At 41.5% G+C, this 27401-nt stretch overlaps 1 protein-coding gene across 1 annotated transcript in view; it reads right to left on the bottom strand.

The window, feature by feature from the left end:
• The window catches only part of LOC149063807 (serine/threonine-protein kinase PLK1-like), a 131096-nt gene extending 105265 nt beyond the window's left edge, over nt 1-25831 (bottom strand). The window contains exon 1 of the mRNA XM_089255656.1: nt 25260-25831. Within this exon, the coding sequence (XP_089111782.1) occupies nt 25260-25508 (249 nt within the window). The 5' untranslated portion in view covers nt 25509-25831. The remainder of the gene's footprint in view (nt 1-25259) is intronic.
• Nucleotides 25832-27401: the final 1570 nt, after the last annotated feature.

The following is a 27401-nucleotide window of genomic DNA, read 5'->3' as shown; positions in this document are numbered from 1 at the left end:
GGGCCCCTAAAGCAGAAAATGCCGAATTTATAACACTGTCAAAATGACCCGTGAAAAATGTTTAGTGGTTATTGGGGGAGGGGGTAAATGAACGCAGGTAAAACACCCTGGCTTGGGGGGGGGGGCCTCCCAAATACCAATGAGTTATATCTCCGCATTACCGATAATTTGATCCGTACACAAAGCCCGTTAACTATAGACCAATCTTCCAAAGATAACGACTTATGATTATTTCGAAAGAAAGATCCAAAAGTTGTTTTGGTGTCACAAAGCGAAAAAAGCCATTGATGATGCTGAAATATACTACGGGGTGACCCGTTTCCAAAGAAATCTTTTTCCTTAAATGGGGAAAACATCCTAAAATTTTCCTTTTAAAGAGAAAAAAAAAAGAAAGGCATCCAAATTCCCTTAAAATTGTTTTAAAATGGAGGCAACATTTTTTACTTTGCCAAAAAAAATCGTGGCAGTAGATAGAAGAATTCGAGCGAATCGAAGTCACTGAAGTGTTACTGGATACAATTAGAGGAAACAAAACACCCGAGTATTTTAGAAACAAAAATACACTTGGATAAAATACATGATTTAAGACCCAAAGAAAAAGGCAATTTTCGACAAAAAGGGCAGAAACAAAAAAAAACGAATATATATATGTTTTTGACCTTGTAAAAGTTATTTTTTTTGCCTCTTCCTGCCTTTCACAAAGGCATCATAATCTTGATCCAGAGATGCCTCATTTGAATATCGGCATGCATTGGAATAGGAAAAAGGCATAAGCGCATTGAGAGTATTTTTGACGTGATTTATGACTTTTTCCTCTCTTTTGTATACAGATATCTCACTGGATTTTGACCATCTCTCCGGGAATGGATGGCTGCCGCTCCGGGGCGATTCACGTTAAAGAGATAATAGGCAACCCTGTAAACCAGGTTTCCTGAACCTGTGCTCCGCGGAACCCTTAGCCCTTCGTGTTCACTTCTCAGGGGCTCCGAAGCAGATCCAGCACAATTAAATAAATCGGTAAATTTGATAAACAAATAAAAAGAAAAAGGGCTTACGGGGCTGCACCTTAGAAATTATAGACTGAAAAGGGCTCCGCTGCTGTAACCATGAACACGCGACTCTATTTTAGCTCAGTGAAGATGGAAGTCGACGAGTATATAATGCAGTGATTACCAACCCGGTATCTATGGGTATAATGGTGACCGCTTTTCTTTGTCACCTATCAAATTATTATACCTTATAAATAAATTATGTTTTCGAATATAATTGCGCCCACTGCCCGTGGGGGGATGTGGCCTTCACAGAAATTACCTAGATTCAAGACCTTCGATCTTGCCAGTATGTTCTATCTAGACCACTGATGATAATGTGCGTGATTTTATAATAGGACAATTCCGAGAGTCACTACTCAAATTTTGCAGATCATATTAATATGTGCCTATTCAGTGACCTTAAGGCCAGGATTGCGCTACAGAAGTTTGATAAAACAGATTTTACAAAACTAGAAGAAAAAAAAACATAACCCTGTTGGTTACATTCGCTGGAATTCAACCTATACGGTTATTAACATTTTTCAAGATTTTATAAAATTTTGTAAAACTTTTACACTGTAATCCCGGCCTAATAGTGGCAATGAAAGGTAACAAGACTGTAGAGAAGATGACATCGAAAGATGAGCACGGAATAGCACGGCGTCAGCAGTACAACCGCAATGTCGTACCTAAGCCGTACTCTCAGCCAAAAGAAGGCATACTTCGCAAGGCATAAATGTGCTTACTCAAATCAAGATAACACTAATCCGTGAATGAAGTACATCATATATACGGGCGCGCTGTAGCCCAGGTCGATAAGATACTCGCCCAAAGTACCAAAGGATGTTTAGAGGTGTCGCGAGTTCGATACCCGGTTCGTCCTTGTCAGAAAACTTTCCTGACACAGGGGTACAACAGAAACGGTGACATGACCACAATTGCATCATGAAAAAATTGCTACAGCAGGGAGTCGAGGGGTTCGTGCACCCACCCCTCGTCGATGAGTATAAAAAACAAGCCTGCCGTTCGGAATCGGCAATAAATTGTAGGTCCCGGTCTAATTAGCCCTCGTGTGCAGAAAATGATCGTCGTGCGACAAAATATGATCAATCATATATACTCGTGTATAAACAGAGTTGTTTTGTTCAGAAAATCTATCGTATATGGGGAAGGTCGGCTTATACACCGGTCAGTTCTTTAGAAAAAAAATTCAGCCCGACTATTATCACCCCCATCTAGCAAAATGCACTAATTCTGGCCCTCAAAATGGGTTCAATTCTGTCCAAAAAAAAACAAAGCCCTGTTTCAGAACCCAGAACCATGGGGAGCCTTCTGGGTCTGCAATACACCGAGACCTAAAAATTGGACAAGGTCATCTCTGGTCCTTCTTGCACCCAGAGGCAGTGCTCAGGTAAGCTCCTGCATTAAGACGGTACTACGTCAAAGAGGTTTCCAAAAAGAAGTATCAATCTACACAGCTCGATAATTACAATAGTTTGTTGCCCGCGAACGGTAATACGCATCTCTTACATCTGGCTTGCAGACCGGACATTTTGTACAACCGTGCTATAGCTATTCATACGATAAAAAACGTTCTAATGCTGTCACGTAAAGTGGGGGAGTGAGCAACTGGGAGAAGAGAAAATATTTAACCATTTTGATCATTTTTCATTGTATACGCCTGTGTGTAACTTTTATATCTTGAAATATAAATTTTCCCCTCCAAAATGTGTCCCATTTTTTTAAAGATCGGCGTATAAACGGGTTTCCAATTTTCTGTCATTTCGGTGGGCCCTCAAGTTTTTTTTTTCTGGGGGGGGGGGGGGTCGGCCTATACACGAGCAATGTTATCCGAAAATATAATCTTTGAGAGTAATTTCACTCCTCCAAAATTTTAAGGTGCATTTTTTAAGCAGTGATAAATAACCCTATTAAAATAAAAATCACCTAAAATTTGAAGGAGTATTTTCACTCCCCACGGAAATCCAGAGGAGTAAAACTGAATTTCGATCCGTGAATCACGCGTCTGGATGAGTATTGTATAACACTGAACACGAGTATATACGGCATTATATAGGGGGGGGGGGGGTTCATCAATACCTCGCGAGCATAAAATCCCGAATAAGCTCTTGGATGTTTCATTGAGCGCCACTAGTGCTCGAAAGCAGAAAAAAAGACGAAGATGAAGGCTATATAAAAAAAGGCTAATTGACATGTATGACATCATGCTAATTATCATTCCGAATCACCATAATCGAGAAAAAACATTTGTCTAGAAGACAACCATAATTGAAAGTTCCACGAAAGTAAGTGTTCGTTCTTCGAGACAGTGGTTATTCAATAGTGGGTGGCCAACGATTCCCACACACACACACAGAAGTAGTTCAACTCACTCTCAATATAACGTATTAAAAGGGGAAAAAAATGGGTTACCCATGGCCACATAAATCTGAATTACGCATCACTTGAAAACAAGAGCGAAAAGCTAAATAGTGCGGAAAATATCCCTGGTCACAAAAGAAACCACCCTTATTAACGGCAAAGAAATAAAGACACAAATGTGTCGTAAATGCCGATTTTAAACATGGTGGTTACATAATCCTCTAACGTGAAGAGCAAGGTGCCATTAAGACAAAACAAAATAACTGTTTTTTTCACCCAAAATAGCCATTCATATCCTCCTTTTTTTTTCTGTCGCTCATTTCCTCTGGATATGAGAATTAGGACGAAAGTTGAAAGAAGTTGACATAGCCATGGTCATGTTTTTTTAGATCTCATTGCGATAATTTAATTGACGCGGGCTCCGTGAAGATATTCATTTGTTGTCCGCTCGCTCGCTCGCTCGTCCGTCCGTCGGCCGGTCGGTCCCGCGCGTTTCGTGTCAGTGACCGCACCTCGAGTGACAACAAGAGTGGACGACGGACGGCCGTCACGGTTGCTTGTTCGGCCGGTTACGGCCCTGACCACGGACAACCGCGTTCGTTGGTTGCTATTATTGTTATTAGGCTTTTCTCTCCCAGCTTTGTGTGCACTGGACCTCAGTTATTAAAAAAAAAAAAACTTAGGCGGCCTAATATAAATAAGGCTTATTTTACTAATTTCATACGAGAATAGAAAACGCTTTTCCGGTTTTTATTTGATGTCATGTCTGAATATAATCGGTCGGACGGAATTATAACCTACCTACCTGACTTGGATGTTGGCCAACCCCGTTTTCTCTCCCTCGTGTTATTCGGAAGAGCGGTCATCTCTGAATCGTGTATAACATAACATAATTCATATATCATAACATATTGATGTTGATGGTGTGTTGGGAAAGGTTTCGTTCCTTCATTTCACCCTGGGACCACTGCGGTATAAATGAGTCAAGTGTCATTTCATGCGCATAAGTGAGAGGGGGGGGGGGTGATTGGGACACACTGAAAAATAAAAGGGGCAATCCCCCTACATACTTCTAGGGTAAAACCTCTATTTCTCTCACTACGGTACGAACTGGACATGAAATTGGTGCGTCATCTTGTTGCGTGGCCTTGACAGCGGTTCTCAAAATTTACGACGCAGCTACTAGGGTCATCGCCAAAATTTGCTGAGGGCAAACTGCTCGCACGGAGCACTTAATATCAATATGCGTCTAGTAGTGGCAGGATGGGCCCCACTTTCAAAGATCCGTAACTTGGGCCCCAAAAAGCGAACATTTTTGTACATTTCTTATCAAAGGATATTCTTAAAAACATTAATTGTACTAATAATCTAATGTTTACAGATTTTGTGATTTTTTTCTAGATTTTATGTTTTTTTCCCTCGAATTGAAATTTTAATTGTGTATACAGTCGAATCCCGTTTTAACGAATACAGTTATAGCGAAAATCTCGTTCTAACGAACACTTTTCTAATCCCCAAATAAGTTTACATAGGAACAATGATAAGGTAACCTAGAATTCCTTTATAACGAAATTTCGTTTTAACGAAGTGATTCCTCCGATCTCTTGGCGTTCGTTATAACAGGATTCGACTGTATATAATAAATTATTGAAGTATGGGTTACTTGTTCACAAGCTCTACATTTCCCATGAAGTAAACCAGTGTTTCTCAAACTATGGTCCGCGAACCAGGTGGTCTACACCAGGTGTTCCACGGGCAGACTAGATAAAAATTTTTCATCCGTAGTAATTGATATTAGTAATTTCCATGTGGGTTCAAATGAAATTATAACGTCATACTTGGAGGTTCACCATTCATCATCGAGGAGACTGCAGGAAATTGCGATCTTAAATACGGGATATTACTAAATTTTGCCAAATTTGCAAATTATGGTTTTAAATGCGATTTGCCGATTACTGCTAAAATTACTGAAGGGCGTGAAAATAAAGGAATGCATAATTTCCTGCTACAAATCGCAGCAAAGAATAATACATTTCACGAAAAAAATATTCAAATGATCTCTGATGACCATATTTCATTGAAGAAAAATACGGCAAAACTGGGATCTTAAATAATAATCCGTAAAATACGGACGTTAAACCTGACAAATATGAGAATATTTATAATTTTTGCCATAATTATCATAATGTAATTTATATTATGGAAACACTGAGTGTGTATTCACGACTTTAGTAAACGTTACAAATTCAAATAAATATCATTGAAAAAACAGGACAAATGCATAAAAAAAATAGGAACAACGAAAATTACGGGACACAAGTGAACCGTCGTCGAATTGTTTCAGGCATTTCACTGGGTCCTTGTTTTCAGAAAGGTTGAGAAACACTGAAATAAACAACTTAAATAGGTAATGGGGGTAAAGTGGGATCTGGAAATTAAACTCCTAGAGACATTTCAGTTGCGAGAATGTTTGTGATTTGATATTAAATTTGAGAATATATTATAAATTTTGCGATGTTGAATGAAATATTTTAGCACCTCTTTATATCTTTCCAAATAGTCCTACTGAGGATAAAAATAATGCATGAAAAATCTACGTTATACTGTAACTGTAAACAACATCCTTTACATTAGTTTTGTGGTGAACTAATTTTATTTTTTTTTTTCATATAAAGCACTTTCGCACTTTTTCACTAGTAAAAACGATTGAATGTCCAGGTCTGTTTAATAAATCATTCTTCAATGTACTTTTTATAGCAGACCTACTTATTTTAAAGTGGGCTGATGCGTCTTTCTGGGGCATTTCTCCCGAACTTACAGCAGTTTAACATTCTAATTTTTCAGCTGTATAAAAAAATCCGCATACTTTTCCTGCTGCCAGAGAATTTTTAGTTTCAGATCTGCAAATGAATGCGCATGAACCCTAGTTGAACCAGTTAATGAGAAAAGAAATTGACAAGAAGTGATGATATCAACTATTTTTACGGTGAAATTCGGCATGAATAATTAAACATGTAGGTAGGAGTAGCGTGGAACCATTTTCTGGTTGGGTCCAAGTAACCCCATTTTCAGTTTATCAGCACACTGTTCACTACTTGTACGTTTTACTGTAATAAAAGGTTTTCTATCCAGCTAAAAGAATGTGGAAGTTATTAGGTAACAAATATTCGTGTTTTTACCCCAAAAAGCAACACAAACTGAACTAAGAAAAGGCGGGAAGAATGCCTCACACTTGACCACAGAGTAATAATACTATAGAGTGCGCGCGAGGGGTTACAATGTGAAGCAAAGATCCGGAGTCACGTGACTCCGGTCGAAAGGCTGGTCAGGGAATCTCGCTGCCAATGCTTTCCTTATGGCTACTCGTATGACGATCTACACGCGCTGCCTTATTTTTGATTAGAATGGCCAACACTTGCGCAGCTTTCGGATGTTCTGAGCGGTTTAGGAAAGGGGGACCAATATCCTTTCACAAGGGAATACTTTTTTGCTTATTCCTCTTCTTATAAATTAAAAATTGGAATATTAAATTGACGATGCAATGGATTTCTGACGTAGTCTCAGTTTTTAACGACTCCATTTTGGATTTAATTCAATTAAAGTTCCAAGTTTTGGTAAAATTCAAATGTCATGAATCATTATTAAATGTTTTAATAGAATTTTTGGCAATAAATGATTGAAATTGTGAGTTTTATGAAGTTTTAACTGAAATATACGTCTCCGCAAGATTTGGCGAGATTTGGCGAGCTAGTGAGTTCATTCGAGTTTTGCTCAACTTGGAAGAAAATATGCTTTTCAGAAGGAGAAATTTATGAAAAATATTCTATTTAAATAGAATGTGAGGAAAACTTCCCCCCCCCCTCTAGACAATTGCTTTTTCGCATAAAAATGCATAACAACCTCTAAAAATAATAGTATTTTTACCCCTCTTCGTAACGGTTATGTTTGCATATGCTGATAAATACAGCAAAAGCCAACATCAACTAAGCCGATGAAAAAAAATCTCTCTCTATCTTCGCATTTATTATTAATTTAATTTTTATGGCGAAATATGTGTAGTGCACGCATCTCATACGGACAGAACTAAGTTGTTGAAGTAAAGTGATATTTCAGCATGAATTTTTTCCATATTCATTAAACTTAGTAACTTCATTTTGAGAATTATTCGATTCATTCGTAAAAAGTGATAAATGCTACGAAATTCATCAAACTTACTAAAAATATTGGTAATTATGCATATATTTACCAACTATTATGCATAATTTCTGAAGATAACGCGCACTACGGATTTATCAAATTTACAGTAACATAAACATTATATATTTGTTGTATACAATATTTTGTTTCCTGTGTGTGTATAGATATTTAGAAAGCTATTAAAAACTGTGCCAAAAAAATTTATTTCATGAAATTTATACTGTTTATATTCACTTCCTTCAAATATTATATATTCAATTAAAATTTAAAAACCCATGTGTTAAGAAATTATTAAGAATTATCCCTTAATGGAAAATAAAAAAATTCCGTTTTCCAATATTTGTTTATTTTATAGAATTTATTTTTTCAAATCTGATACTCCCTAAATATTTCACATAAAAATGAGTGAAATTCATTGAAAAAATGAAGGAAAGTTTTCATCAACTTGATCGAATTGAGTCAAATTTCGTTACAGCAACATCCTAGCTTCTGCGAAAACGCGCCAAATGTAATAGCGCAGAACCTGTTCTTTCCCCGACAATACTGCTCATCTTTTCTTCACGTTCGACAAGTTTTATGAATAGCGTGCGCGGTCTATTTATATCTTAAGTCTATGCACTTGACCGAGCTCAGGCCACCTCTGGTACCCTTTCCGTAGTTGTAGGAACCTGACGTCAACAACCTATAAGCTCAACTGTTGTTGCCTATGAAAGCGTCTTGGATACATGACCGTAAGGTAGTGTTTTTTAAAGTGTCCGTCGCTGCTTCCAGGGGCGTCGTAGTGATCTGTCGACATCGAAATGTGCCTATTCATTGTTTTGACGTGGTCCTTTTCTAGACTATTCTTCGGAGTCATGGATAAACGATGGCCAAGGAAGGGGGCGAAAGTAAGAATCACTGCCGTAAAGGGAAGAGGAGCCACAATAGAATGAGTTTGAGACGAAAACGCGCAAACGAATGATCACTAGGATGAGGGAAGCCCTAGTGGATGATTAGCTGGAAAATTACCAGTTCCTGACTCACGAGTGAGAATGCTAACAAAGCTCATTGATCAGCCAAATTTCAAAATTTTTTTCGCAAAAAAAGGATGAGGAAAATCAATTCAGCACGCTCGCCAAAGGGCCTCTAGCCCAGTGGTTTCCCAAAGTATGCGTCAGGGCGAGCTTTCGACATTGGTAATTACCTGTTCAGTGCTCTGAAACAAAATGGTTCTGTTTTAGACTATTCCGGGGAGCCGCGAGTGGCCAAAGTTTGGGAACCACAAGCCTCAGAAACACGCTCCGAGAGAGAAAGGCTCTAGTTCGGGCTCATATCCAACAGTCGGATACGGCAAGTTTTGTAGGAACTTTCTTTAGCGGTCATCCGCCAGTTCCCCCCCCCCCCCAAGCAATTGCAAAGTAAACTTTCACGACTAGGGAATTATAAACGTTTGATTAGTCTCAGCATGTATGTTGATCAAATAAGAGCCCCTCTCCCCCGACCATGGACGCCGAGAGCCAAATTTATGTTTAAAAAAAAATTGATATTCACCATCTATTGAAAGATTCGGCACCCAAAGGCACAAAACTCTCCTGCAACTGTCTCCTCCATACACGAATCTGAATATTATCACAACCCCAAATCAATCTCAGTTGACAACTACCCGAAGGAAAGCGAGAGGAGTTGCGGAGAGAAACCCTTTCGCTTCACATTATATGCAGCATGAAAAGTTATTACCCATCCCATTGTCCTGCCTGATAACATAACAACTCCCAAGGTAAATGCCTAAGAATAATAATACGGAGCAGCAAGAACAGCACTCGGGCTCGATGAGGCATAACGCCTGTAGGCCATCTAATAGGATAAGGACGGGCAATAGAAAAGAACAGTTTTATACACACGCACACAACACTACTCTGCCCACCATTTCCTCTTCAATGTATTTGGACGAGTTCATTATCCGTTGTTTATAGAAGAAAGGCTTTAGGGTGTATAACAGCAAGGCATCCTCACTCAAGAGAAAGGTGGTGCCGCTTTCTTTTTTTTACGATCGCCCTGAGGGTCGAAACTCCTTCATAAATGAGTTAGGTATACCAAAGAAGAAAAGAAAACCTCACTGGGTCCTTTTATTAAGTGGCCAACTAAATCTCCCAAAATCACGGCTGTAGCGCCTATTCGACTTCGAGATTATTGACTTTTTATTGGTTCTATTGAGGCTAGATACCTCAGATTTACGTTTGAATGGATTTGTTCGCATTAAAGGAGTGAAATTTGTGGGTGTATAGAGTAGGTGATATCGATTTATCAGTGCTCAATGAAGCTACTAATCAAGTGCGGATCCAGGGCGATTAGTTGGAAGTGGCGACTTATTGGGACGACCCAACGAACCTTCGTTGGGTCGTCCCGTATTTTACAGGACAGAAATTCCCAAAATTATTCGGCTCTTGCGGATCCATGCCTCAGTGGAGGCAGACATCTTCAGCTACGAAGAAAGCCGCAGCAAACATCTTCAGATTCGAATGGAGAGGAGACAAAAAGCTTCAGCTTCGAATGGAGCGGAGGCCAAAATCTTTAGCTGCTAAGGAAGCCGAGCAGGCATCTTCAAAAGTAAATGGACCGAAGGCAGGTACAAATCTAGAATGCTGTGTCGCAATGGGCGACTTAATGCGTAGATTCGTTGGATCATTCCGTATCTTATGGTACTAAAGATTTCCCTACATTGTTCCGCTCTTGGGAGGGGCGATCACCCCAACCCCGGATCCGCACCTAATAGTGCTCAATGTCTGCGCCTGATCTCGTGCTGGCGAGGTCTAGATCGACACCTCCAATTGAATCCTCTTATTCGAAAATTCATATTCATTTTTCCTGAAAGACCAGGAAAAAGAACCCCCGCAAAAATCCAATCCACTAACTTCTGGAAAATGAACAAATGTGGCGGAAAACTGTAGTAACTTTTCCGACCAAACATCGACAGTTTCAAGCATCTATTTGCTCATGAAGACCGAAAAAATATGATATCTTACAGGGAACTGCTGCGAGTCGAAGAACCAGGGCTGACTTTCGGCAGTGAAATCTTAATGGATCGACCGATGCGATGTCCCCCCCCCCTCCCGATAAACTATAGTGATTATAGTCCTAATATATGTGTATAAGTCCTAAAAAAACTCTAGTGGAACCCAAGTCTATACCGCTTGGAAACCTGACTTATAGGCCAATGTCAGGGCTGGAACTAGATTGGGGGGGGGGGGGGGCAACTTTCCCAGGCGGAAAAATTTAGAGACGGAAATTTTAGGTGGGAACATAAAACACACCGTCACAAAATTATCGAATTTTGAAGTTGTGGGGGTGGCAAAAATTCTAGTTACGGCCCTGCCAATGTGTATTAACCCTATCACGCCCATGGAATCCTCTCCTCTTGAATAATATTTTGTATTTGTGCTGTCCCCCGGTCTTTTCCAGGACCCCTACAACCTCAGAGTCAGATTTATATTTTCGCTGCGGTGCTCTCTCCTGTACAAAGTCTAATTTTCTTAACTTGAAATTCGCCATTCCTGGCATTGACGAGCCCGTTCAGCCCCCTTCTTCAAATTTGACCCTGTTTAGAAGTGTGATTGATCCTTCTTACGAATTGAATTGAGTAAATTTATGGTCGACAAAAATTTTAGGAATAAAGTCGATCTCCGGATCTCTTGGATGGAGTTCAGAGAACTTCTGTACATCGTTGGGTGCCCCGGGCAAATACCAGATCTCTTCGTGAAGGTCCTGGATGATTAACATGACCCTGGTTCTATGGGCAGTCTGCTGGATTCTGAAAGTAGTCACACTTTTACCCACCTTAAAAGTATTAAATGAAAAATTTTTAAGCATTAAATTAAATTTTCATTTCGTCCCATCCAAAAAAAATTTCAATAATCCTGCACCCCTCCTCCAACCACTTGTCATGACTCCTCATCCAATTGATTTTCACCCGTGATCTTCTTAGACCAGTGTTTCTCAACCGCTGGGCCCTAACATCAGTCAAACCGGGCCACGAGTTGTTCACCTTTTCATTTTTAACCATTTATTTCTCATTAGTCGTATGTATGACCTGGCCATCCTCTCACAAAAAAGAAATAAACCGGGCCGCGGGCTTCCAAAGGTTGAGAACCACTGTCTTATACTGTTCCCCCACCCTCAGGGAAAGTTTGTATTTGAGAAACCCAGGGTCATCTCCTATAGGGGGGAGGCAAACTAGAGGGGACGGTAGAAGCTACAGCGATACAATATGGGATCCTATAAGTTGGCTTAGAAGATAAGGCGATGGGGGAGGAAAAAAACTTTTTAGGATCGTAAATGGGAGAGCATATGAATTAATTACTCAGACCAAGGTAGACCACAGACCTAAGAAGTTCGAAGAAATTTTCAAAGAAACAACAATAGATTAGAAAGTAGGATAGAAAATAAATCGAGCGAGACAATGTGTCAGAGTAGGGGGGAGGTCCTCTTTTCCTGCAACGTTTGACCAAAGCCTCCCCGGGTAAGTAGGTGCTTATTGAAAAACCCTATAATAAAGACACACATCGCCCCCAACATCGGAAAAACTATCGATTTGAGTCATAGAAGATCAAAACACTTCCAAGAACTACTGTATGTTCCCAAGCGGAAACGGGGGGTCACAAAAAGTAGTGTACACCGTTTTCCCACACAACTTTTCAAGATAAGGTATCAGTATCGGTTCCGAGAACGTCTGTACGTGGAAAAGGCTACATTTTTTTTTCTTTCTTATCCTCCTCCTTCAGGTATCCAACATGTTTCAACAAGACCAAGACAAGGGAGGGGGGGGGACTGCTGGACCCCTGCCACGGTTAAACCAATCTATTTCTATGAAGAACTGACTTCTTTCAACCCCGGGGAACCCATCTCAGTGACAGAACGTTTTTTTTTTTTACTACGAAATTTCAAGGGGTTTCAGTGACGAGGCTGAAGGGAAGCGAAATGATTGATGACTCAAGGACTCGGGAGAAGGGAGTACAGTGGATACATTTACCAGTTAACAGTGCTAAAAGACATGGTTACGCTAGAATCATCATTACAGAGACAATCTTAGTCCCTTATACAAAAGGAAGGGGGGGGCGGGCTAGAAAGCAATTGAGTCTGGTGTTGAGTACATGACAGGTAGTCCGTAAAATTGCAGGTTTTTCTTCTCGGCTGTAAAACAAAATGGATATAAGGTAATTACTGCTGTGCCAAATGGAGTCAACCATCAACATATCCAAAATAAAAATGATTGATTTCTCCTCGATCCATCAAATACCAAGTGAATCAGGAATCCCTCTAAGAACCAGATTCGAAGGAGGGGTTTTCTCTCAAAACACATGATTGAAATCGAAACTTTGAGAAACCAGCTGCATCATTCACATTGCATTTTTCTTCTCGTAAGAAAAAAATCCGTAGATTAAAGAAAAACACATTCAAAAATTTTTCTTCTCTGTATTAACCTTTTTTTTTTCTTGAAGAGAAAGAGGGGAACACCAAATATCCGATAGAGGTCGTTTAACTCGATGAAAAGTTATTATTCCTGTTGACGTCATGCGGACAGTCAACTAAATAGAAAAACCAAGAGAGAAAGAGTCCTTCCTTGAAACACTCCGTGTGTTTGTTCATCCGTGTTGCCACTAGGAATGATTGAAATTATGGTTCGAGGATCAACCTTAACTCTTCTTTGTCTTGAGGTTTCTTTTTCCGAATTCCTCGATATGACGACGAGAAAGTTTCTGGTTTTCGCTTGGAGAAATGGCAATTACTTGTTTGTTTTGTTTCTGTGACGGATCAGAGAAAAGGAAACCTATTGACTCAATGGTTCTTTTTCCCCTTATATCAACACAATCTCGACGGCCAATAGCCCAGAGCATGGGCCCCACCACATCTTCAAGAGGCGTCCCTGGCCAGTTATCAAGCCAATTGTAATGATAGTCTGATAAATCTACAGTGTGGTAATTTTTTTAAAAAGACACTCCAAAAAGAGCTACCTAAAAAAAACTATGTCCTAGGGACGTAAAGCTGTACTTAATAACTCCACGGCACAGGTTTCAGAAATAAAATAATTTATATAGTCCTTGTAGACTAGGTATCTTCAACCTGTTGCTTGCGAGTACCGAAGAGATCACTGAAGCCCCAAGAGTGCTCGATTCCGCACACGTGAAAAATATGAGCACAATAAATACAGACGCATCCTGTTTCAAAAATCATCGTTATAACAACTCCTGTTCATGTCAGAGTTGTGATATAGATGCTGTCATACTGAAGATGTCGCTAAGGCCTCGACAGTGTTGTCCATTGTTAACGTGATGAATAGAAGTTTACTCATAGTTACGTGTGAATGTGTTCATCTTCTATCTGACCTCGATTGACTCGCATCATTTGAGATTCACAGCAATAGCCCAGGATTTGACAAATCCCAGGAGCCAAGTCGTTCTGGCGGATGAAAAATTGGCATTGGCACCTAAAATTGCCAATAATCGATTATTTAACTTGGGTCTAAGTGAAGCACAAAATTATCGAAATCCATGTCAGCATGTCTAAAAAGGGGGAAGGAGGTGAATGAGTCCCGGAAAAGTGTTAAAAATAGTCACGTTTTAGAACGTTTTTCTCTGGGGGGGAGGGGGGGGGGGTTGAGAAATACTTGGCTGGCGCTTAAATTTCCCTACGATTAGTCAACCCCTGCATGTGCGAATACCGCAGCTTTCGATGAATCCTTTGGAATGCTCGACGAATGTGCCTGATTTCATCTTCACGAAAAATATTCACATGCACACACACCCCGTTCAAGGACTGACATGACTTCTGAGTTGAGTTTGAGCACATGTCAGAGATCCTAGAAGAGTGCAACCACGCCCCCCCCCCATTTGGACTTTTTACAACAAAACCAAACAGGAATTAAAGGACCAGACACCCCTTCCCAGAGCTGTTAGAGAAAGTTTTTTAAATTGGGGGGGGGGGGGCGGCCCTCTTAATAATGATGCTCTAAGACGAAAGTTTCAATAAGTCAGTCCTGTAGACTCTTCTGATGATGCGCGCTCGCGACCCGAAAAACGTTGAAGACTCTTTTAGTAGGAAATCGAATTGTGGCAAATTTGGCAGCTGTTTTTCGTACCGAGAATAAGCAGACCAAGCTTTCCATTTCAGCAGCAACTAACATTTAATTTCTTGAACGATTGGGTTGTGGAATGAGCAGTAAATAAAAGGATCAATTGTAATGATTTTCAAGCGCTATCTATCGGAAAAAAAATACTTTTGAACAAAAACTTGGAATCAAAATACGTATAATGGCGAAAATTTTCAGAAAAAATGATCCCATTCACCGATTTCGTTTTTTTTATGTATTTATAACAATATAAACAACCCCTAGATGTTCATTATGAGCAAGCACAATGTAGCTCATAATATAATTCTTCAAGTGGAAATGACTTCTACCGATTTATAACTTGATGGCGTGGTGCTGCAAAGCAACATGGCTGATCATTGTTGTTGCCCATGGTCATTTTCTGCACATGAGGGCTAACTATACCGGGGCATACAATTTATTCCCGATCGGCAGCCTTTTCCATACTCACCGAGTGGTTTGTGCGCGAACCCCTCGATGTGGGACTCCCTGTGGTAGCAATCTCCCCCCCCCCCTCATGGCTATGTCGCAGTTTCTGTTGTACCCTTGTGTCAGGAAAGTTTCTGACAAAGACGGACCGGGTATCAAATCCTAAGTATATCCTTTGGTACTTCAGGCGAGTATCTGGGCTACCGCGTCCAGCAACATGGTTGAAAAACGTGGAACAAAGTATTCGGGGTAAGGAATGTTTTGAGAGTTTTATTTTCCAATTCCGGTCTTTCCCATCGACACCTAGTGCTGAAAATCCCAACTGAATAAAAAGTAACCGCCTGAATATTCCCAAGTTTTTTTTTCTTTCATGCATTCCCACGGATTAGCAGGCTGAAGAAAAATTTACCAAAAAAAAGGAAAATAGGTCGCGTTTTTCATGGGGTTCCATGCGTGAAACTAAGGCCATTCATATCCCACTTGAGGCAAAAACACACTCACATATTGATACAACTGAAAATATCCACTGACAAACTTCTCGGTTCAAAACAATCTTTTAAAAAAATATTCCGAATTGAGATATTCGCTTCAAATGATTGGGCACATTCAGAGGGGGGTGGAGAAATTTTAGGGGCGGTATTTTTTAATGTTTCTGAGTGTGGGTTGACTGCAGGATGCGTAATGGACCCTAGACGAGCCTTCAATCAACATTGGATTACGAAAAGTCATTCCGGTTACGGCACCTGAGCATGTTCTGTGTACAGTGCGGAAAATAGGGAATATACTGCAAATGGCATTTACTCATCGACTCTTTCATCGACGAAGCCCTTAAATCTCTATTATCCCCCTCTAATGCTAAAGGATAGCAATATGAGAATGGGCATATTCATCATTTTTCCGACCGTTTCGCACTTCAATGGCTGCGCATCATATGAGAACGGCTCCGCGGAGCTGGAATTGAGTGGAAGAACAATAAATTCTCTCCAAGATTTAAGGAAAGAAAATGACTACAGGCAAGAAGCTAAACGAGCACCACCTAATCAAAGGGGATAACGAGTTCCATAATTTCAACCATTTCACTATAAGGAATCCAAAGGAAATCGCTCGAGGCATTCCCACAATTTGTAAGAAAAATTCTTGGTACTTGAATAGGATTTCTCTCTCGAAAGAGATTATAGGATCCCGTTCAGTGCTCCATAACCCCGTTCCGTTTCTGTACGTAACAATGATTGCGGAAAAAAAGAGCGTAACTGCTCCGAAGGGGCGTCGGGGCGAACATTGGTGCATGTGTTTGTATTCTCACACACACAGTGACCACAGGAAAAATAATTTTTCCCAAATTGCTGACGGATTTTTTTCCCCTTTCAAACCGAGCACAGCTCTGATCTATCGCCATGGGCGATTTACTACTGATTATGCTGGGAGTGAGAGCAGGGCCGTAACTGAGATTTTTGCCGCTCGGGGCAAACATTATTTCCCCCCCTCCCCCAACAACTTTAAAATTCGATAATTTTGTAATGGTGTTATATGTTCCCACCTAAAACTGCCGCCCCGTCTTCCTGTAGTTACGGCCTTTAGTGTGAGTGTGTGCACCTAATTGTCTGAGTTCGTATATGGAACACTATATACGCACTCAGGCAGTTAGGTACGTAAATTTTTAGTGCTGCCATCTGTATTTCAAATTGAGAGTCAAGTGTAATGATTGAATATTTTTACCGTTGTAGGTCTATTGCGAGACTTTTTAACGTGAAGATAGGCACGAAGTTGGGAATCACAGACAACAAATTTGCACACGGACGGACCGCAACTGGGGAGATGACCGGCGAGTGCAGCCCACCAGGCTCCAAAGTCACCCTTACAAAGCTCGCTCAACATAATGAGAGGGCCGTCAACTCCCCAAAGCAGAATGTGACGAAATCTGTGGCACACGTTGTGCAGAACAATGTGGAGGAATTATAAGGTAGGTGTAGGTACTATTATGGGAATTTTTACCACAGAACGTTTCCAGCCAGAGGGGGGCTCGTTGCAGAACAACGCAAACCATTCTGCTTTGGGAGCGTCAAGGTACATACTTACCCCGGCTGACCAAGTATCTACTTACGGTCCTGCACTCAACTAATTAATATACTCGTCGGTAATTTGATCCGAACCCAATAATGATTAACCAAAACTGACGAACCTCATCCTTACAGTAAGGAAGCCACGGGTGTCGATAATAAAAAAAACGATATATAGTCATGGACAAAGCTAAGGCTGTCTTAATGCATGTGCGCATCCAGATATACAAGTACAGAGAATAATCTAGGAAATTCAAAACTTTCCGACATGTGCCAGTTCGTTAGAAATTCTCGAGAAGAATGTCCATGAGGTACATTTGTGGCCAGGGCCATCTTAGGAGCATCATGGACTCGTGTCTCATCTTGCCTCGTCTGACCAGTGTGAGCCAGTCTCAAAATTTTAATTCTATCTCACTTTCTTGACGCCGGGAGGGGTCCATCCGTTAAGACGGCAATGTGTTCATAGCTATCGAAATATTAGTTCGTGGTATTTACATGATAATCCTTCATTACCAGGGCCTGACTTTGAATTCAAGGTAAGGAGGGAGGCCTTGGATGAAACAGACAAGGGCACAAGATACGGGTCACAGATATGATTTGTTTGGTCAGCGAATTTGCTTCAAATTTAACGTGCTCCGGACTAAACTCGCGCAAACTTGCTTCAAATGATCAACTTGTCCATGCAGAAATCAGGTTCAGTGCGATACTTGTTCAAGAACAACCCCCCCCCCCCCCCACAGACATCTCAATAAGGATGGCTTCAGATTAAATTATGTTAATGCGATTTGTAATACAAAAGAGGCTTTTTTGGAAGGGAAATAAAGTACCATTTACAAAGTGAAGGCGGGAAACGCAATTGGCAAAGCAAATTTCGCCGGAGGGACAAAAAAATAAAAAAGACATAGAAATAGGCCTCAACGTTTCGACGGCGTAAACTTGGATGCCACTCTTGCGTGTCCCTGACACAGAATTCATCCAGACTCATTCAAAAAATGAGAAACCTTTGATTCGCAGACTGTTGGGAAAAATAATAAATAATAAGCACATCTATTTCCATTATTCTTAAGCAACGAACGATTAGGGTGTGACATTGGGGTCGAGTTTACTCCATCGTCTTCGAGCTTACGTTACTGTCCAGAGTCAGCACTGACATGACATGTGTATTTCACGCTCAGGGGAGCGTGATGCGCGAGCGCGTGTCGATGGTGTCAATTCATCACTGGACACTTGGTAATGGATTCAGATTCTTTGATACGGCCTACAACATGTGTCACGAAGAAAATTATACACCATTATAATTAACAGGTATTCAAATTTGAGACTTCATCATTCATAATCTTTTTACCAATAGATATTTCTCCGGTCCCAACGAACAGATAAATACAAGGTTGTCCTGAATTCTGAGTTTCTCTTGAAAGAAAAATTGTTCAAGACTAAGAAGCCGGTAGTATACTATGAAAGTTTTATACAAGTTCTTTCATAAAACTTGAAAAATTCAACCAATAAGCCATTCGAGCGAATGTAACCAATAAGCTTACATGTTTTTTTTCAAGTTTTGTAAAAGATTTTTGTCAAACTTTTATGATGTAATGCCGGTCTAACTCTTTTGACGGTTTTGAAACATCAACATTGACACCATACTTTATCTTCTAGACCAGTAGTCAACCTGAAGCAATATGGCCTCCTTGTGGTCCTGGGATATTTTTTCCCATTTGGGTCACGACAAGGGATTAAGGGGGAACCACAGAGAGTTGGAAAAAAAATCCATCTGCCAAGAAATTAGGCTTTTTTTATTTCTTTATTATTTCATAGAATCTGGACTACCGGGGTTCATCCAGGCTAGATCCGTGGGAAGGGGGGTGGGTGTCTCATGCTCATTAGAGGCCTACATGATGAAAGATCTGGTACTATGACTAAAGCAAGAACAAATATCTAAGTTGTTTCTTCCAGCTGTTGCCTTTCAGAGCATCACTTTTTCGGGGACCCATGATGTTGAAACGGCCTTGCATAGAACTATGCCTGAAAACTCTACGCCTCTCCCCCCCCCCCCCAAATTTCCACCAGCCTTGGACTGGAAAAGACTGGGAGGTCGCGATACAAAATAGGTCTCTATGGATTGTCTTAAGCTATTGGGCCCCGAGAAAAAGTTTTTCCTTATAATAGGTAGGAATGAGAGAAACTAGTTTTTCACGGGGCTTGACAAATTTCGGGCGTCAGGTGTTATTAAATTGGAGTCTGAGGGCAACAAGAAATTTCTATAATTTGTAATAGCGTAGCTATCAACATTGAGGGGGGGGGGGGGTCACTATGCACTGGAAAAGTCGAAAGGAACATCATTGGCCACTTAAAAGATTTTTTCGGCAACAGAATTGTTTTACGATGTCATTGTCAAGCCCTGTTCCACCAAATCCATTGAACAATAAATTGAGTGTTGTGTATATAAAATTTGACAATACTAAGCCATATTAAATCCCCATGTGAAATTATTCAAAATACACCGGTTCCGATGGGACAGTGAAATTTTCAATTTCCAGCGCTGCCACAGAAGGTTTTCGTCAAAGCACACGTCAGCAGCTGAAACATGCGCCAATCAAAAACGCCTAAAATATTCACGACAACCTAATGGGTTCGCATTTACAGTTCGTTCGGTCATAAACGCATGTAAATTAGGTAAGTATCTACTAATCACGGAGGATCATTTGTCTGTATCGAAACCAACATATAAACACCAAAATCGGATCAAATCGATTCGCATTTCTTAAGACATTCTCAGCTGGTCTACAAAATAATGCTTTCGCAATAATATATTTCTTTTCCACTGGGGGGGAAAAGAAAAAAGTGGCTTTTGTTGATATTATTGTTATTATTGCAGGCAGAACGAGAAAGTATGCGTACGTATTGGCTGGTGGGTTGTGGGAAAAAAATGCGGTTTTGGGGGCCAGCACCGCGTTACCTGCATACCAACGAGGCGCGTTTCGCTCTCGATCTTTTTTTTCTTGTTCGTAATCCGTTTTACGACCGAAGAAAAAAAAAAACACGCATATTTTTCGCCTCCAGAGAACTGTATACGAGGAAAGTTTTCTAAAAAATGAAAATACACTATAATCAGAACTTGAATGACCAGCACCAACCCCCCCCCCCCCCGCTCGCTCCACATCTTCGAACAAGGGGCCCCAGGCGCCAAGATTTTTAGCGAATATTGGTTGCACAGAAAATTAATCGCGTAAAAAAAAAATAAGGTCGATAACAGCCCCCCGCACCTTCCTCTCGCAAGGGTGCGCTATCTTTTCAGTCAACGGGCCACCCAGGCCCTTAACCGGGTCAATGGCTAACTAAAATTGGTGACTGTCGATGAAGCCACGGCGATGTACGGCATAAAAGTCAGCGGGCCAGATGTGATGCGGATACCGTTCGCGGCCTAAAAACTGGTGAATCTATCGTGGTGTGTGTGTTGATACCATTCATTAGGAACTTCTACCACGGGCCGGAGTGAGTCCCTTGGTAGGCCTCATTCAGAGGAGCGAATATTTGGCAATTCAGATACAAATTTACGCTTATCGCCGCATTCGGCCAGCGGACCGGATTTTGTAAATGTCTCATCACCATCACCATGGACATTCAGAATCCCTTTAATACGCGGCTACGGAGGGCCTCATAATTGTATAACGAAAAGGTGAGATAGCGGGGGGGATCCTCTACACGTATTGCATTTAGGTGTTTCGTTAATAAACAATCAGAAACAATGTTGTTGCTTCAAACAAAAGCTGTTTTTCCAAAAAAAAATATTCCCATAATTAAATGTATTCGAAGTTGAACTGCGCCACCTGACGTGTACTGTCAACTTTCTCAATTAAATCGATACCTGAAGCATCGTGCAGGGCCGTCTTAAGAACATCATTGGCCCTCGGGCCAAGTAATTTTTCTGAGGCCCTACCTAGCAAATTCTCAAAAATTCAAACAGTTCTCATTTTTGTTAGGCCCTCCCTCTTTCTCCTCTCGAGGGGCCGTGCGTTTAGACGGCACATCTTCGAACAAGATCATGATCGTTATTTATCGACGTAAAAATACAGAATATCTCTTTTTCCTGGAAACTTAATCGTAAAAATTCATTGTCAATAATGAGTTGCTTAAAACGAATTCCTATTGGTCAATCAGTAATTACAACCAGTACTTTCTTTCTTACCTTGGAACAAATTTTGAGTCTTCAGAGAGCTCAGTATTGAAAAAAAAAAAGCAAAACAGTTGGCCGGCTACAGGCCTTCCCAATGGGGCTACAGGGGGGGGGGGGGGGCCTCATAATTGTATAACGAAAAGGTGAGATAGCGGGGAGGCTGGGAGAAATCCTCGGAACAGCTGGCAGGTTCGCCTCGGAGCAAGTTGTGGTCGTACAGCAGGTGTTCACCTAAAAACTTGTCCAGACATGCAGCAGGGTCATATAAACAATCCAACCCTAAAAAAAAAAACCCTTGATGGTTGGAGAAGGTATACGGTGAAACGCCTCTAAGGGGCCACTTTTTCCTTCAGACTTCCTCCCCCCCTATACATCAGTCACCCATATCAAAAGGAGCCACCTCTCCAAATGCCCGGTTTACTTTTAAGGCGTCTGAGAGTGCCTCTCCAAGTTTTCACTATTTCCTACTGATTGCAAACCCGACTTTGTCCCTATCCCAAGAGTCTCCCGAAGAAAGTTCAATAATATGGAAAAAAAATACATCGTCGTCACCTCAACCCACGACTATGACTCATAACCCAATCCACCGCTGTGGTGGTCGAGTGGTTATAATGCCGGACTCGTGATGCGAGGATCCGGGTTCGAACCCCACAGTGGTGGTCGGCTGAAGTTGGTTTTCTGTGGTTCCCAACTTCAAGGCGCAAATGCGAGCCGATCTCCCCGTTAAAAAGTCTCGCCACAGAGAGCAACAGTCCTACAACGGTAAATCATTCAACCATAACACTTCACTCATAGTTAGAAAAACTGGGGGCAGATACAGCACTACACATAACAAGCATTACACCGAAACAAACTTTACGTCAGGTTGCACTACACGTACACGCACATTCCCGCATGTACCGGTTCGTTGGGGGGGGGGCTCCGTGGAGGGGGGGGGTGCATGTGTGGTGTAGCAGTAGTAGGTAGGGACTCCAAAAAAAAAAAATAATGGCTCGGGGATCCATAATGTCTTAAGTCAGCCACCTCGTTGGGCAATTTGCCTGTTGTGGCGTTGTATTTGTGTATAATTTGTGTTGTGTAAACCCACTAATAACCACACAAATTGACTATCCGACGAGCAATTTAGGCATTTTCGTTGGCCCTCGGTTGGGTTAATAACATCGAGAGGTGTCACTTTATAAAACAATTTCATAACTGACCCCCACAATGGATGGCTGAAAAGGTAATAGATGGGGGGGGGGATCAAACTTATACAGCGGATACCGCCTTGCTCTCCCCCAACGGTGGGGCTGACCCCGCTCCAGACCAAGGATCCGAGATAAATCTTATTATTTTTGATGTTTTTACGCCATAGAATCACAAAACGGGGTCCGAAAAGGTTTCTAGAATGGGGGGTGGGGTGGATCTTATCTGGAACATTTTCCCGCTTAGTACAACACATCTTGATGGTTCCAACTCTTGCTAATTCTCACCGAGATTTCCCGTTTAAAGCGTTCTCTCGCTTAGGTCGGGGAATTACACTATAAAATTTTGTAAACTGTAGGTTGCATTTGCTCGAACGTTTCATAAAAGAATTTTTCTGAAACTTCTAACCATGATAGGATATATCCACATCTTAGGATATTTCTTCCATGACTTTTTTTTTGAAAAACGTTATAAACGGGATCTATCGTATTTTCCAGTTTTTGTATAAATACAGTATATGAGGAAATAAATATAAAGGGCCAAAAAATGACCGGAGGGCGGATAAAGGGACTCAAGCCTGTGCGCGGGAAGGCATTTTTTGTTGACTATTGGATCCCCAGATTCCGGTGTCTATGCCCTCTGCTGTTTTTATATATTCTGAAGGGGAAAAAAATGGCATACAGAAATGCACAAATACACGTTTGTACAGAAATGAAAATAAGAAAAATATACACACACTGTTTATTATGAATGGCAATTGAAAATTCAGAATAAATGAAAGCCTTCATTATTCGCCCCTCCCCCCGCTTGACTCGGACCCAGGGCTTCATTGGCCCATCAATTAACCCCCCCCCCTTCCGGTTGCGAGCAAAATTACACCCTATATATGTACAGTATATATATCCCGCTTATACTTAGAACGTTTCTACCACTTAGTACGACTAATTTTCGTATGATAGTTTTTAACTCCCATTAAGATATTTCCCGGTTAAAACGTTTTCCCATTTACAACGGTTATTCATGATGGGTGTTGAAAAAACGTTATACGCATATAAAGCATACAACGTGAAAAAAAGATCCGGAATTTATGAAAGCTGGCCTCGCGGATGTGGGGGCCATTTTTTTACATCTACTAGTGCTAAAAAAACGCAAAACGTCCCAATTTAAGAACCTTATAATTGATTCCCCCCCCCCCCCATCAAAACAAAAAAAATTCCCATCAGCCCCAGAGAAATTTTCTAGGTCAGCCATGGCAGGACAAGTTACTACATATCTGATCTACACAAGGCCAAGTTCGGGTTCCTATGAAATTTATTTATTAGACGGTTCGGTTCCTTCCACTGACAGCTGCATTCGTCTCTTCCTTTCCCTCACGTGGTCAATATGATTTTAAACCCAGAAACACCTGCGCTCATTACTTACAGTCATAGAAGGTCACACCATGGATAGAATTTCACACCATTTTTATTACTTGCTTGAATCACATTCAACATCCTGGACCAGTGTGCAGTGCCGTCTTAACGCAATGGGCCCCACCCGGGCACCTCAAGAGAAAGGCCTCAGAAAAACTAGTAGTTGAACTTTTCGAGAACTTTCCAGGTAGGGATTCAGAAAAATCACTTGGACCCCAGGGCCCATGATGTTCTTAAGACGGCCCCTATCAGAGTGTTCTCAACCTGGCCAAATGTCCCACTTGCGGTACTGGGATATTCTGGGTAGGCCACGGGTAAAAAATCAGGTGAAAGCGGATTAACGACAAGTGTTGGGGGGGGGGGGGTCTACCGACAGCTTTGAATGAATAAAGCTTTCAAGTGAAATATGGTGGGTAAAAAAATGTGACTGACTGTTCTTTCAGAATCCAGCAGCGCTGCCCATAGAACCAGCTATCATTTCTTTGGGGGGGAGGGGGGGCGCTAACACGCTGAGAGACCTGGTACTGTGATTATCAAATGCATGCAAATATGTATAAGCTGTCACTTACGGTTAAGTATGGGACAACAAAACATCACTTCGTCCGGGGGGGACCCACGATGTTGAGAAGGCCATGCATAAAATCCCCACAAGAAGGAAGCTCTTTAGCCCAGGCCCGTATTTTACGCAGACCCATTTTTCCTATATTATTCGGCTCTTTAGATAGATGGGTTACCCATCGTTAGCCCAAGGGTGGGGGGCTAATCGGGCTCCAGCGACGATAATTTTTTTTTTTCACTTTATAAATTCACTACCTAAGGGGCCCGTAAAAAATATGACTTGGAGGCCCTAGTGCAGGATGTGGGGCCATGGATCAGCTACCTTCTGGACAGGCCCTCCCGAGGAAATATATTTTTCTGAAGTCCCAGCCCGACTGTAAATGCCTCTACCTATCAATTCACAGGCTATTTCAAGAATTTTTTTCCAGATCATATTATCACGAGGCCCAAGGATCCGTGCTTAGCCAAGGGTTCCAGAAATCGATTTAAAAAATTGTTCATTACAAATTTGATCTTGATTAAATTCAATAAGCAGACAGGGTCTCGCTCTTGGATGAGTGGGGGGGGGGCCTAGATAGGACGAGGGGGGCCTGAGCTGAAACTGCTGGAAACAAATTTTTCACTGAGGAAGTGGAGGGGATATAACCTGGGATCACCTTCCAACCACACGAACGTTAGTGACACTTCGAAAATAAATACAACATAAAATATTCTTACCTTGCCAAGAAACTTCCCCTTGAGATAAGTAGTCTTCGTACCCGGATCAACAATATATTCCTGAACTTCGACAACACCATTCTGGGCCGGGGACACAACATTCACGACAAGTTGCCGAGGAGGTGTCATCTCGGTTGCCGGCTTGGCCACGGGCTTGACTACCCCACAGCCACCTTTCGACAACCAGTCGGCCTTCACGACATCAATGGGTGTGAGGGTAGTGGCCAGAGTCTTGCCAGGTTGCCCCATCACCTATGCCACCATGTAATTTTGAAAGATGAACAAGAGAGAAAAAACAATTCCAGGTGACTCGTAGGGGGATCTTTGAGGGGAAATGTTCCGACTTTGTTGAGGTATCAAAGACGACTGACTAACTACATACACACACACACACTCTCTAACGCGAACTGTCAGTTGATTGTCCAAGTCCTCGAGAATAATGTTGTTCTTAATCCATGTGTCTGTGAAACAATGGTTATTCTCCCCGATCCCCACAGAAGCTGGGACGCGAACGCCATCAATCGGCGACCTGCCGTGCTTGAATGCGAGCTCGTGAGTTGCTGCTCAGGGAAGATTATCACCTGCGTTTTCGTGTGTGTGTGTGTGTTTGGATGGAGAATTCACGCCAAGCTATCAAAAATATCGCCAACAACTCTTCGCATGGTATCTTTTTTTTTTTTTTTTTTTTTAAGCAATGTTATTACTTTTTACTCTTTGATTTGGGCCAATCCGGCTCGCGGTAAAAAGTTAAGTGTTTGGGGTGGGGGACAAACATGATTTTTGCCGCCCTCTTCACTGTAAATTTCGATGATTTCATTGCGATGTTTTTATTCCAGCCTAAAAAATTGCCTCCTCCTCCTCCCCACTAAATTTCACCACCCGGGCAGTTGCCCCCCCCCGTCCCCAAACGTGGTAGTATGATTTTGCTGCCTATGAGCTACACAAATTTTGCCGCCCTTTCTACCACTCTAGTCAATTCTCTTGATCACTCATTCTTCAAATTTGCCGCCCTAGGCTATTGCCTGCTAAGCTCGGCAAAACCGCGGCGCACGACGCATTTGACTCCTCCGGAAGCAGTCGGCCAATCTCGCCCGACGTAAATCGCTGTCGTGAGCCGTATTACGCTCTGTAGAGAACAGGCATACTGCTTTTCTTAATGGTGAGTGGACGGCGTGTCGCACTAGGCGATTCACGTTGCACGTGGCACAGAAAACCTGCTCCTATGAAAATCCGGCTTTAAACCGAGATTAAACTATAAAAGTTTGGTAAAAGTCCTTTTATAAAACTTGCAACCAATAAGGTCACCTGTCGCATTTTCTAGAATTTAACCAATAAGATTATCGGTTGCATTTGCTCGAATGTAACCTATGAGCTTTATTGGTTGAATTTTTTGAGTTTTATAAAAGAGATTTTATCAAACTTTTATAGTGTAATACCGGCCTAAGATCAACTGTGCACCAGTAATTTGCGGTGCGTGCTGTTAGCTATGCACCCTGCATGCATATACAGTGCATTAACAATCAGTCGGCTCCGTCATTGATATCGATGGAGACGATTGGTATTACCTTCCATGCCGCCTGTATCTAAGTCCATGGGCACCCTTACGGGGGTTCAGTAGGAAAATAATAGCGTGTTAATAATAGACAGGATAACAACACAGGATAGACATTGTCTCAACAACTTCAGGCCCCTCTAATATCAATTTTAAATATTTTGTAGAGGAGGGGGAATCGGACTGCCAAAAATTGATAAGTAATTTTGTTACAAAGTATACAAAAATGATGAAGAATATGGATGTTACTGTCAAAGCCCCGACGCTGGCCACTTCACGAACTGGTCGGTTCGTCCGAAAGTCCCTATAACCCTACATCAATCTCTATGATTCACGGTCACGTCGCCGCTTTCGCGGTTTTTTTTTTATGGTAATTATGGCCATTTTTAATTAGCCACAGCTAACAATAATTATTAGACCGTCGTGAGAGAGAGAGAGAGATAGGTTAGTTTTACCCTACTGTTGTAGGGGTGAAGCTTAAACTTGGCACTACCATTTTGCAGTGATGAGTCCTGGTGGCAGGAGCCACCACAGATACCCATAGATTGGTATCTTTACCATGAACCCCACGACGGATATTAAGAGGGGTG

The sequence above is a fragment of the Pholcus phalangioides genome, unplaced genomic scaffold, assembly GCF_987345545.1.
Source record: "Pholcus phalangioides strain wild (caught in Gottingen) unplaced genomic scaffold, Ppha-v1.0 ptg000043l_1, whole genome shotgun sequence".
NCBI lineage: Eukaryota > Metazoa > Arthropoda > Arachnida > Araneae > Pholcidae > Pholcus > Pholcus phalangioides.
Note: the sequence above shows the minus strand (reverse complement) of the source record. Positions and strands in the feature narration are given on the sequence as shown.